Source organism: Lucilia sericata, unplaced genomic scaffold (genome assembly GCF_015586225.1).
Source record: "Lucilia sericata isolate MDLA Ls3-8-SP2 unplaced genomic scaffold, ASM1558622v1 Contig000943F_arrow, whole genome shotgun sequence".
Taxonomy (NCBI): domain Eukaryota; kingdom Metazoa; phylum Arthropoda; class Insecta; order Diptera; family Calliphoridae; genus Lucilia; species Lucilia sericata.
In genome coordinates this window covers 163,878-177,676 of record NW_023994929.1, presented here as the reverse complement: position 1 = coordinate 177,676, position 13,799 = coordinate 163,878, and the positions used below count along the sequence as shown (strand labels likewise).

Here is a 13,799-nt window from a genome sequence, read left to right as displayed (position 1 = left end):
GCTGTTTGTTTTGTTGTTTCCCAAACGTATAGAAATACGTATATGAGAGCAGAAATGTGTGTGTATGGTAATGTGTGGTTGTTGTGTAGTGGAACAAAAGGAAATTACAATAATAAGTAGAGGAGCTCCTCTAAGTACTGTAGAACTAAGCAAATGTATGAATGACTGAATGACGTTGGTTGTTAAGGAAACATGATATCATTTGAGTTGTTGTTGTACAACTCCTTATTTCCATGTCCTGCCAATTTGATTTTCTACAAATATATACATAAAAGAAGAAAAAAACACTTAATTTTAAAATAAAGATAATTTTATTATATACAATTTGTGTCTTTTACGTAAAACTTGTAGTTATCATCGTGTATGCAGGCACAGAGGGACGTAAACTAACTTAAAATAATAAAACTCAGATACACCACCACTTCCACTGGTCTGGGGTTTCTAAACTGATATGCCATGCAACCAACCAACAGTTCATACAACCATAGGAGTCAGTCAGGATAGCAGTGTTGTCAATTGTGTTGTAAGATTAGATTTTTGGCGTTTTTTTAGAACATGTTTTGTTGGTAACAAAACGCAGAGTAAGTAAGTAAGTAAGTAAGTAAGTAAGTAAGTAAGTAAGTAAGTAAGTAAGTAAGTAAGTAAGTAAGTAAGTAAGTAGTAAGTAAGTAAGTAAGTAAGTAAGTAAGTAAGTAAGTAAGTAAGAAGTAAGTAAGTAAGTAAGTAAGTAAGTAAGTAAAGTAAGTAAGTAAGTAAGTAAGTAAGTAAGTAAGTAAGTAAGTAAGTAAGTAAGTAAGTAAGTAAGTAAGTAAGTAAGTAAGTAAGTAAGTAAGTAAGTAAGTAAGTAAGTAAGTAAGTAAGTAAGTAAGTAAGTAAGTAAGTAAGTAAGTAAGTAAGTAAGTAAGTAAGTAAGTAAGTAAGTAAGTAAGTAAGTAAGTAAGTAAGTAAGTAAGTAAGTAAGTAAGTAAGTAAGTAAGTAAGTAAGTAAGTAAGTAAGTAAGTAAGTAAGTAAGTAAGTAAGTAAGTAAGTAAGTAAGTAAGTAAGTAAGTAAGTAAGTAAGTAAGTAAGTAAGTAAGTAAGTAAGTAAGTAAGTAAGTAAGTAAGTAAGTAAGTAAGTAAGTAAGTAAGTAAGTAAGTAAGTAAGTAAGTAAGTAAGTAAGTAAGTAAGTAAGTAAGTAAGTAAGTAAGTAAGTAAGTAAGTAAGTAAGTAAGTAAGTAAGTAAGTAAGTAAGTAAGTAAGTAAGTAAGTAAGTAAGTAAGTAAGTAAGTAAGTAAGTAAGTAAGTAAGTAAGTAAGTAAGTAAGTAAGTAAGTAAGTAAGTAAGTAAGTAAGTAAGTAAGTAAGTAAGTAAGTAAGTAAGTAGTAAGTAAGTAAGTAAGTAAGTAAGTAAGTAAGTAAGTAAGTAAGTAAGTAAGTAAGTAAGTAAGTAAGTAAGTAAGTAAGTAAGTAAGTAAGTAAGTAAGTAAGTAAGTAAGTAAGTAAGTAAGTAAGTAAGTAAGTAAGTAAGTAAGTAAGTAAGTAAGTAAGTAAGAAGTAAGTAAGTAAGTAAGTAAGTAAGTAAGTAAGTAAGTAAGTAAGTAAGTAAGTAAGTAAGTAAGTAAGTAAGTAAGTAAGTAAGTAAGTAAGTAAGTAAGTAAGTAAGTAAGTAAGTAAGTAAGTAAGTAAGTAAGTAAGTAAGTAAGTAAGTAAGTAAGTAAGTAAGTAAGTAAGTAAGTAAGTAAGTAAGTAAGTAAGTAAGTAAGTAAGTAAGTAAGTAAGTAAGTAAACTAACCACCAACAGCAACAAACACGTCGTGTTAATATTATTGTTGACATCACTGACAGCCCAGCCATCGCAAACATCAACATGTATGGAGAGATAAAGATTGTATTTCGTATTTATACACTCACTCATATTATCACAAAATATCAGCTGTTTGTTATAAAGCCAACCAACAACAGCAACAACAAAAATCAACATGCGCTTCGTTTCATTCGTATCTTTGTATCTGGCAGCAAAAGCAAAAACAGAAATTCAACAAAAAAAAATATTCATTACTTAACGCTCTTTCGGTTTTTAGTTTATTACAGAACGCGAAACAAGCAACATAAACGGGTCGTTCGTATATACGTCAGACGTGTTTCAAATGTATGAAATTAATATAAAAAAATTATTAAAAAAGTAATAATAATAAACAAAACGCACATTTAATTTATACAACAACAAATATACAAAAATAGTAAAATGTTTATAAAACAAAATAAAAATAATAATAAAAGTGACAACAACAAGTACAATAAGAAATTATTTAAACGAAATAAAACCAAATAGTTTTGAAATATATAATCGCAATGAATAATTAAAGAAAAACGCGCGTTCTTAAAAGAATTTATACAATTAAAAAAGAGATTAAATTATAAAAAAAAACAAAATAGTAAATTAATATTATTTACTATGTTACTATAAATTTTAAAAATTATTAAAAAAATTCCCCTAGTGTTTAAATAATAAGAAATATTTTAAGTGTTAAAGAAAGTAAAACTGAAAAATAATAAAGTGCAAGTGTTTAAATTATAGAAAATAAAAATAAAATTTTATAGAAATCTAGTAAAACCTGACATCCGGTTAATAACACTAAACAGCTGTTTTTTGCTGCAAAATATGTTTGGTAATTAACTAAATTGTGGATTATTTTTACAAAAACAAACCAAAATTACTATTGGATTATACAAAAAAGGATTACTTTATAAAAAATTTGGATTATTTATAAATTTCTTATAGAAATTATTTAAAAAAAACAAGTAAGACTTAACTCTCTCTCTCTCCCTCTCTGTGTCTATGAAAGAAAAGAATTTGAAAATAAACTCCGGTTTAGCTATAAGGATGTTTAGTTTGAGGACTTTTGGAATTATCAAAATTAAAATTTTTATAAAAATTTTAAAAAATAACATTTCCATCGATTTAGAAAATACTTCTAGAAATGTTCTCAAATTTGTTTTGACATTTCTGAATCACAATTTTGTATTAATGAGTTTATTTTATTTCTCACGAATTGGAATGTGTGATTGAAATGTTGGAAGTACTATGTTCCGGTTTTTGTGGTTTAGAATCTCTCGAAGTTTTTTTTGTTGCTAATGAGATCTTAAAATTTGATTTGTTTAAACAAATCTAGTGTTTAATTCAAGCAATAAAAGTTGGAATATGAATAAAGATGAGGTAATGATCGAAATTTCCAATATTTCGAAAAAGAGTTAATGCATCCGATTATAAGCAGTCACTTTCGCTAACGTCTAACCTGTTTGGCTCTAATCGTCTTTCGTCGCGAATGTAAATTTGAGTGAAGATAGTCGTTACTTCAGTATCCCGCGAGAGCTGATATAGAAAGTGGACACTTTAGAAAATAAACTTAAGCAAAAATATTGACTCCTAATCCAAGCTTTCTGACTGTCTTTTCGTAATCTGTGTAGTTACGATTGACTTCGTCGTAGGACAATCATATGTTAATCACCAGGGCAGTCGGTGGATAGGAATAAACCTAAGTAGTAGGTTTGATGGATAGTTCGGAACTTGTCTATAGTCTAGTCTATAGTGTGGTCTATAGTATAGTCTATAATCTAGTCTATTCTATAGTCTAGTCTAGCCTATAGTCTAGTCTATTCTATAGTCTAGTCTATTCTATAGTCTAGTCTATTCTATAGTCTAGTCTATTCTATAGTCTAGTCTATTCTATAGTCTAGTCTATAGTCTAGTCTATAGTCTAGTCTATAGTCTAGTCTATAGTCTAGTCTATAGTCTAGTCTATAGTCTAGTCTATAGTCTAGTCTATAGTCTAGTCTATAGTCTAGTCTATAGTCTAGTCTATAGTCTAGTCTATAGTCTAGTCTATAGTCTAGTCTATAGTCTAGTCTATAGTCTAGTCTATAGTCTAGTCTATAGTCTAGTCTATAGTCTAGTCTATAGTCTAGGTCTATAGTCTAGTCTATAGTCTAGTCTAGTTCTAGTCTAGTCTATAGTCTAGTCTATAGTCTAGTATATAGTAGTCTATAGTATAGTCTATAGTCTAGTCTATAGTCTAGTCTATAGTCTAGTCTATCGTTTCTTAGTCTATAGTCTAGTCTATAGTCTAGTCTATAGTCTAGTCTATAGTCTAGTCTATAGTCTAGTCTATAGTCTAGTCTATAGTCTAGTCTACAGTCTAGTCTAGTCTATAGTCTAGTCTATAGTCTAGTCTATAGTTAGTCTATAGTCTCGTCTATAGTCTAGTCTATAGTCTAGTCTATAGTCTAGTCTATAGGTCTAGTCTATAGTCTAGTCTATAGTCTAGTCTATAGTCTAGTCTATAGTCTAGTCTATAGTCTAGTCTATAGTCTAGTCTATAGTCTAGTCTATAGTCTAGTCTATAGTCTAGTCTATAGTCTAGTCTATAGTCTAGTCTATAGTCTAGTCTATAGTCTAGTCTATAGTCTAGTCTATAGTCTAGTCTATAGTCTAGTCTATAGTCTAGTCTATAGTCTAGTCTATAGTCTAGTCTATAGTCTAGTCTATAGTCTAGTCTATAGTCTAGTCTATAGTCTAGTCTATAGTCTAGTCTATAGTCTAGTCTATAGTCTAGTCTATAGTCTAGTCTATAGTCTAGTCTATAGTCTAGTCTATAGTCTAGTCTATAGTCTAGCCTATAGTCTAGTCTATAGTCTAGTCTATAGTCTAGTCTATAGTCTAGTCTAGTCTATAGTCTAGTCTAGTCTATAGTCTAGTCTAGTCTATAGTCTAGTCTAGTCTATAGTCTAGTCTATAGTCTAGTCTATAGTCTAGTCTATAGTCTAGTCTATAGTCTAGTCTATAGTCTAGTCTATAGTCTAGTCTATAGTCTAGTCTATAGTCTAGTCTATAGTCTAGTCTATAGTCTAGTCTATAGTCTAGTCTATAGTCTAGTCTAGTCTAGTCTATAGTCTAGTCTATAGTCTAGTCTACTCTATAGTCTAGTCTATAGTCTAGTTTATAGTCTAGTCTACTCTATAGTCTAGTCTATAGTCTAGTTTATAGTCTAGTCTATAGTCCAGTTTATAGTCTACTCTATAGTCTAGTCTATAGTCTAGTCCATAGTCTAGTCCATAGTCTAGTCTATAGTCTAGTCTAGTCTATAGTATAGTCTATAGTCTAGTCTATAGTCTAGTCTATAGTCTAGTCTATAGTCTAGTCTATAGTCTAGTCTATAGTCTAGTCTATAGTCTAGTCTATGGTCTAGTCTATAGTCTAGTCTATAGTCTAGTCTATAGTCTAGTCTATAGTCTAGTCTATAGTCTAGTCTATAGTCTAGTCTATAGTCTAGTCTATAGTCTAGTCTATAGTCTAGTCTACAGTCTAGTCTATAGTCTAGTCTACAGTCTAATCTATAGTCTAGTCTGCAGTCTAGTTTATAGTCTAGTCTATAGTCTAGTCTATAGTCTATTCTATAGTCTAGTCTATAGTCTAGTCTATAGTCTAGTCTATAGTCTAGTCTATAGTCTAGTCTATAGTCTAGTCTATAGTCTAGTCTATAGTCTAGTCTATAGTCTAGTCTATAGTCTAGTCTATAGTCTAGTCTAATCTAGTCTATAGTCTAGTCTAGTCTATAGTCTATAGTCTAGTCTATAGTCTAGTCTATAGTCTAGTCTATAGTCTAGTCTATAGTCTAGTCTAGTCTATAGTCTAGTCTAGTCTAGTCTATAGTCTAGTCTAGTCTATAGTCTAGTCTATAGTCTAGTCTAGTCTAGTCTATAGTCTAGTCTAGTCTATAGTCTAGTCTATAGTCTAGTCTATAGTCTAGTATAGTCTAGTCTATAGTCTAGTCTAGTCTAATCTATAGTCTAGTCTAGTCTATAGTCTAGTCTATAGTCTGGTCTATAGTCTAGTCTATAGTCTGGTCTATAGTCTAGTCTATAGTCTAGTCTAGAGTCTAGTCTATAGTCTAGTCTGTAGTCTAGTCTATAGTCTAGTCTCTAGTCTAGTCTATAATCTAGTATACAGTCGAGTATATAGTTTAATCTACAGTCTAGCCCATAGTCTAGTCAACAGTCTAGTATATGGGGTAGTCTTAGCCTTTTTCGCCGTCAAGCTTAAAAAGATGTATAAGTTTTATTCATACGATTGTTAATTTAGTCTATTGTCTAGTCTACAGTCTAGTATACAGTCTAGTCTATAGTCTCGTCTATAATCGTGTTTATAGTCTAGTCTATAGTCTTGTTGATAGTCTAGTCTATAGTCTTGTCTATAGTCTAGTCTAAAATCTAGTAGTCCTAGCCTTCTTCGACGTAAAGCTTAAGAAGATGTATACGATTGTTAATTTCAATATTTAACCCCATACTTGATCATGAAAGTTTTTGCTGGACAATACTCCGCTTTGATATTGAACAAGTTTCGCTTCATATTTGATCCGATTTCAATAACAACATTAATATTTCAAAAGCTTTCAAATTATGTTATACAAATTTATAATAATGAAAAACTCCTTTCTTTTCCACAATATTAGTGAAACAATAAGATCTGTCAAATGCCTTAAAGCAGTTCAATTGTTTTCGAATTCAAATTTCGAACAAAAGAATGTTAAAATGGTGTTTTATATTTCATTCTTAATTTTTTTCAATATACAGTGTCTCTCATAATTATTCGAATTGGGTAAACAATAAAAAGAAACCAAATTTAATAATATATTTTGTGTGCAAAATAAATAAATTAATTTGTTATATTGTCTAGATAGTCCTTATGTTTGATATCACGCTTTTTAAAATTTGAAAAATTTGCATTGACTTAAATTAATTGTGCTTTTTAAAAAAAAGTCCATGAAATTGCCTCACAAAAGTATACGAATTTTTCCTGTATTTCATATTTGATCATATTATACGCAACACAAATTTTAGAATCGAATGGTTTTTATGCGTAATATTGTTTTAAGGGGTTACTATCCACGGAAAGGATATATTTTTGGCCCATTTGGTCCACAATTTTGGGGAATTTGTACCCTCTTTTCATGTAATATCATTAAAATGGCGATTTTTGGCCATAATTGTAATTTTTCTCTTTTTTTCCAGAGATAAAACAAAAATTTGATATTGGGACTTAAAAGACCCCTTGGGGTATCTAAAAATAATATTTTTTGTTACAAGAATCTGTATTTAAACGTTCCAAGATAAATTATTCGGATCATTCTTCTGTCGCTAATTCAATATATTGGAACTTAAGTCCATTTTTATAATACTAGGATCAACTATTTTCGAGGAAAGTTTTCTGGTATATATTCTTTTAGATATCAGCTTTTATACATTTTAAGTTTTCAAAGTGTTGTGGAAGTGTACAACTCCAAAACATGCCTCGAAGAAGCACCATTCAAAATAGTAAAATCATTATTTTTATATACCAATGGCCTCCATGCTGCATGGCACGATATCATTATGATCACATGAAAAATGTTGATATGTGTTTAAATATTATTTACTATGATCAAATTAAAACCAAAATTTAGGACTTACAGTGTTATTGTAACGGGCAACATAAGCGTGAAAGTTACGAGTAGTAAAAACTGAATTTTACTATATAGGATGACGTTTTGTTAAGACATGTTTTGGGGATGTATACCGCTTTAATATATTGAAAATTTAAAATACATTAGTGCCAATATGTACATGAATATACACTAGACAACTTTGTCGAAAAATATCGTCCCTAGAGGTACGAAAAGGGACTTATGATCCAGATAATTCAATTAGAAACTGAAAAACGATACCAAAAATACATCTTGGAACGTTTAAGTACAGATCCTTATAACAAAAAATATTATTTTTGGATACCCTATGGGTTCTATTAAATTCCAACATTAAATTTTGGTTTTATCTCTGGAAAAAGGGTAAAAACATTACAAATATAGCCAAAAATCACCATTTTAATGATATTACATGAAAAGAGGGTACAAATCCCCCAAAATTGTGGACCAAATGGGTCAAAAATATATCCATGCGGTTGATAGTAACCCCTTAAAACAATATTAAGCATAAAACCATGCGATTCTAAAATTTGTGTATCGTATAATATGATCAAATATGAAATACAGGAAAATTCGCATACTTTTGTGAAGTAGTTTCATGGACTTTTTTAAAAAAGCACAACTAATTTAAGTAAATGTAAAGTTTTCAAGTTTTAAGGGGCGTGATATCAAAACTAAGGACTATCTAGACAATATAACAAATTTATTTATTTATTTTCCACACAAAATATATTATTAAATTTGGTTTCTTTTCATAGTTTACCTAAATTCGAATACTTATGAGAGACACTGTATGATTATCACTACCAAAAAAAAATCTCAAAAGAATGTATCTTTTATAAGCAATCATCATCATCATTTTCATCGTCATCATAAGTACAGACCTACAATTTTTCATTCCTTTACAAGATTTTTGATATATGAATGTATTTATGTATATAGTGATGTTTGTGGTTATTATTAACTTTACTTTTTATTTCATTGTTATTTGTTGTTGTTTTTTTCAATTCTACAAAATCATCATCTGGTTGCATTTTTTTAAGTTTCAGTTATTTTAATTTTTGTTTCTTTAAATATTTAGTTGTTGTTTGCATATGGACAAGAGTCACAAAGAGAGTAGTAGTTGAATTTGTTTGGTCCGTCTGTCTATAAAAAAAATAAGTGTATAAATATCTGTATGATTGTCTGTCTTTTTGTCCGTCCATCCGTAAGTCTGTCTGCCTGTGTGTATGAGTGAGTGTGTGTGTTTGTTAGTTTTGATGATTATATTTTACTGATATGACCACTTCAAGGAATTATAATAACAATAATAACAACAATCCGCAGAATTCCTTTTATTATATTTTTCTCGGTTTGTTTTAGATTTTAGATATCAGTATAACAACAATAGCAGCAACAACAATCATACAGTAAAACGTACGAATATTATGATGGCCTTTTCTTTAAAACACACAGATACAACTACAGACGTGAATAAAAACATACATCGTTTAGCAGGGATATAAAGGAGTGTTTTAATTAAACAACATTTTAGTTTACATTACAATTTCCTTGTAGATTTTTTTCATTATTCTAAAGGGCCTTTAAAATTCCAAAAAATTCCGCTTTAAAACATTTTCATAAGATCTTTCAGGTCAGTGAAAAATGTTTAGAGGCCTGATTGTATGCCTACTATATCACTGGCAGCTACTCAATCTATTTTAAAAAGTTTGCGAGCTGTAGGATTCATTTAAAATTAGGGAAATTTGCCATTAGAGGAATTGAAATCAAGAGACCTTGAAAGTCGATTTTGCATGAAGCAACTACTGCCTAGACAATAACCCAAAATGTTATTGTTTGGAACACAAAGGCTCCTATTCTAATTTGAGCTGCTGAAATCTGGCCAGACCATCATAAACAAAATGCATCGGATTCGTCTGAAGCAAGAAAGACGAAGAGAATAGGTACCAAGACATGGAAGCCTTTGTCACAACTTGCAATGTCTATTAAAACAATATTAAAATAAATTGTTGGAATGTTTAACCTCACCTGTCTTGTAGTCCCTACCCTAGATAGATAGATAGATAGATAGATAGATAGATAGATAGATAGATAGATAGATAGATAGATAGATAGATAGATAGATAGATAGATAGATAGATAGATAGATAGATAGATAGGATAGATAGATAGATAGAAGATAGATAGATAGATAGATAGATAGATAGATAGATAGATAGATAGATAGATAGATAGATAGATAGATAGATAGATAGATAGATAGATAGATAGATAGATAGATAGATAGATAGATAGATAGATAGATAGATAGATAGATAGATAGATAGATAGATAGATAGATAGATAGATAGATAGATAGATAGATAGATAGATAGATAGATAGATAGATAGATAGATAGATAGATAGATAGATAGATAGATAGATAGATAGATAGATAGATAGATAGATAGATAGATAGATAGATAGATAGATAGATAGATAGATAGATAGATAGATAGATAGATAGATAGATAGATAGATAGATAGATAGATAGATAGATAGATAGATAGATAGATAGATAGATAGATAGATAGATAGATAGATAGATAGATAGATAGATAGATAGATAGATAGATAGATAGATAGATAGATAGATAGATAGATAGATAGATAGATAGATAGATAGATAGATAGATAGATAGATAGATAGATAGATAGATAGATAGATAGATAGATAGATAGATAGATAGATAGATAGATAGATAGATAGATAGATAGATAGATAGATAGATAGATAGATAGATAGATAGATAGATAGATAGATAGATAGATAGATAGATAGATAGATAGATAGATAGATAGATAGATAGATAGATAGATAGATAGATAGATAGATAGATAGATAGATAGATAGATAGATAGATAGATAGATAGATAGATTAGTTAGGCCTAGGCGGGATGCAGTAGTCAAGGAAAAGTTAGTTGTTGGATAAGTACAAGTCCTTACCATGTTTTGCTGGGTAACTTCTACAAAGCCTTCCAAAACTTTCGCTTATAGTTTCTCATAATTGCAATTTCCCAAAGAATGCACTATTTTACATAACTGCATTTTAAGCAGAAATTATAGTAGTTGTTGCAGACTTTCTTATTTGTATGTGTAAAATGTTTGAGTGAGTGTGTGTGTATGCAATGTGTTGTGTATTTTTATAAATGAATGTATCCAAAATAGATAGTACATTGATAAGAATTATTCAAGTCTTACATTTTTTTTTCCTTCATAGTGCTTAAATAAATTCATACATACATTTGGAGTAGTTCATGAAATAAAAATGAGAAAAAAAGCAAAGAAATTAAAAAGAAGTGGGAAAGCATTACTGCTAAACTAAACAAAAAATACACGGGAATTATAATAAATAGCATTAAAGGGCTTAAAGCTGAAATTTCAAAAGCCACAAAATAAGAAATCCAAAAAAATAGTTTCTAATTTTATTGTAACTGAAGTCTAAATTTCTTAAGCAATAAAATTAACTTTAAAAAATGCTATAGAAATCTTGTGGCTTATCATGTTATTGCAATAAGCCTATAAAAATCCCAAAGAGTCCATATTCTTTTGCTTTGTAGTGTACTGTTTTACCTTTATATTTTAAAGTTTGTTTATATGTATATTTTTTTCTGATTGTACTACACTAGATACATAGATACATTTCCAACAAGCTGGTGGTTTAGAATTGCAAGTACATACATTTGTATGTGTTGTTACTGTTGTATTGTTTTTGTTATACATTTCCTTTTATATTTTGTTACTTTTCTATTATAATCTGCCACGAAAAACATGCAGGTAGCCAGCTTAGACACGTTTGTTTAAAAATTATTTTTTTGCGTACTTTTCAGGATTGTTGTTATTTGTTTACTTATTTCGCTGTTTTTACTGGGTAATTAGAAAAATAAATGTAAATCTCCAAAAACTCTGTTAACTAAATGGAATTTAATTTAAATTTAATTAGTTTGTTAAAAATGATAAGAATTAGGGAAAGGAAAAAGAACAAGTATGATTAGAGTTTTTCAAAAAAAGTACTGTTCTTCAAGTTATTACTTTATAATGAGGGTATAATTTTGTTGTTATTAATTTGTCACATGTATGTACATATGTATAATAAACATAAGATGTATTTTACATTATCGGAAGGGAAATATTGTTTGGTTTTTTTAAGAAATATTCTAATAATTCTCTAGAAATTTTCTAAAATTTTTTTAAAAGAGAGAATTTTTTAAATTTTTTCTAAAAAGAAAAATTTTTATAAAAGAAGAAATTTTTGAAATTTTTTTTAAATAAAAAAAAAAAAAAAAATTACTAAAATATAATAAAATTGATCTACAAAAAGAGAATTTACTTAAAATGTTTTATAAACAGATAATTTTAATAAATAGAAAAATTTAAAAAAGAAAAATTTTTCGAAAATTTTCTATAGAAAAGAGAAATTTTCTATGAAAAGAAAAATTTTTAAAAAATTTTCTATAAAAAGATAAAGTTTCCGAAATTTTTCAATAAAAGAGAAAATTTCTGAAAATTTTCTATAAGAAAGAGAAATTTTCCAAAAATTTTCTATAAAAAGATAAAGAAATTTTCCAAAAGTTTTCTATTAAAAAGGGAAATTTTACGAAAATTATCTATAAAAATGGAAAAATTTCCGAAATTTTCTATAAAAAAGAGAAATTTTCCGAAAATGTTCTATAAAAAGAGAAATTTTCCCAAAATGTTCTATATAAAAGAGAAATTTCCGAAAATTTTCTATAAAAAAGAGAAATTTTCCGAAAATTTTCTGTAGAAAAGAGAAAATTTCCGAAAATTTTCTATATAAAAGAGAAATTTTCCGAAAAGTTTCTATATAAAGAGAAATTTTCCGAAAAGTTTCTATATAAAAGAGAAATTTTCCGAAAATGTTCTATATAAAAGAGAAATTTTCCGAAAGTGTTCTATTTAAAAGAGAAATTTTCCGAAAATGTTCTATTTAAAAGAGAAATTTTCCGAAAATGTTCTATATAAAAGAGAAATTTTCCAAAAATGTTCTATATGAAAGAGAAATTTTCCGAAAATGTTCTATATAAAAGAGAAATTTTCCGAAAATGTTCTATATAAAACAGAAATTTTCCGAAAATGTTCCATATAAAAGAGAAAATTTCCGAAAATGTTCTATATAAAAGAGAAAATTTCCGAAAATGTTCTATATAAAAGAGAAATTTTCCGAAAATTGTCTATAGAAAAGAGAAATTTTCCGAAAATTATCTATAGAAAAGAGAAATTTTCCGAAAATTATCTATAGAAAAGAGAAATTTTCCGAAAATTATCTATAGAAAAGAGAAATTTTCCGAAAATTGTCTATAGAAAAGAGAAATTTTCCGAAAATTGTCTATAGAAAAGAGAATATTTCCGAAAATTTTCTATAAAAAAGAGAAATTTTCCGAAAATTTTCTATAAAAAGAGAAATTTTCCGAAAATTTTCTGTAAAAAAGTGAAATTTTCCGAAAATTTTCTATAAAAAAGTGAAATTTTCTATAAAAAAGAGAAATTTTCCGAAAATTTTCTATATAAAAGAGAAATTTTCCGAAAATTTTCTATATAAAAGAGAAATTTTCCTAAAATTTTCTATATAAAAGAGAAATTTTCCGCAAATTTTCTATATAAAAGAGAAATTTTCCGCAAATTTTCTATATAAAAGAGAAATTTTACGAAAATTTTCTATATAAAAGAGGAATTTTCCGAAAATTTTCTATATAAAAGAGAAATATTCCGAAAATTTTCTATATAAAAGAGAAATTTTCTGTAAAAAAGAGACATTTTCCAAAAATTTTCTATAAAAGAGAAATTTTCCAAAAAGTTTCTATAAAAAGAGAAGTTTTCTAAACATTTTCTATTTTTGTTGTGTTTTAAGGAATTTCTAACTAACTATTATTTTTCTTTTTTCTCTCACAGGTGATTGTTCAGATTCTACAGAAGACATGACAGTAGATAGTCGAGGTATGTAACAAGTTTTCTTTTATACTCTATTAATCATAAAAATATTAAACTAATCTATAAAGAAAACAAGTTATGAAAAGTAATAAAAAGGATAGATATATCCCTTTTTTAACAACCAAAATATTTTTACCACAAACCCCTTTTTTACTTTATTAATAAAAAAAGAACTAAAAGAGAAACTAACTATTATTAATATTATGACCACACACATGCATTATAAAATGTTTATAACTCTGTGTATGTTCAGTGTGTTTAAAATGAGATAAGCAAAACTGCCACATAAAAAAAAGGGAACACAATCCTTT

General features: G+C 27.9%; 1 protein-coding gene across 1 annotated transcript in view; it reads left to right on the top strand.

Annotated features, from left to right (window-relative positions):
• Positions 1-2,483: 2,483 nt before the first annotated feature.
• Positions 2,484-13,799, top strand: part of LOC119609152 (zinc finger protein ush) — a 50,949-nt gene continuing 39,633 nt past the window's right edge. Inside the window, exons 1-2 of the mRNA XM_037963868.1 lie at positions 2,484-2,649; positions 13,450-13,494. Coding sequence (XP_037819796.1) covers positions 2,643-2,649; positions 13,450-13,494 — 52 coding nt within the window. The 5' untranslated portion in view covers positions 2,484-2,642. The remainder of the gene's footprint in view (positions 2,650-13,449; positions 13,495-13,799) is intronic.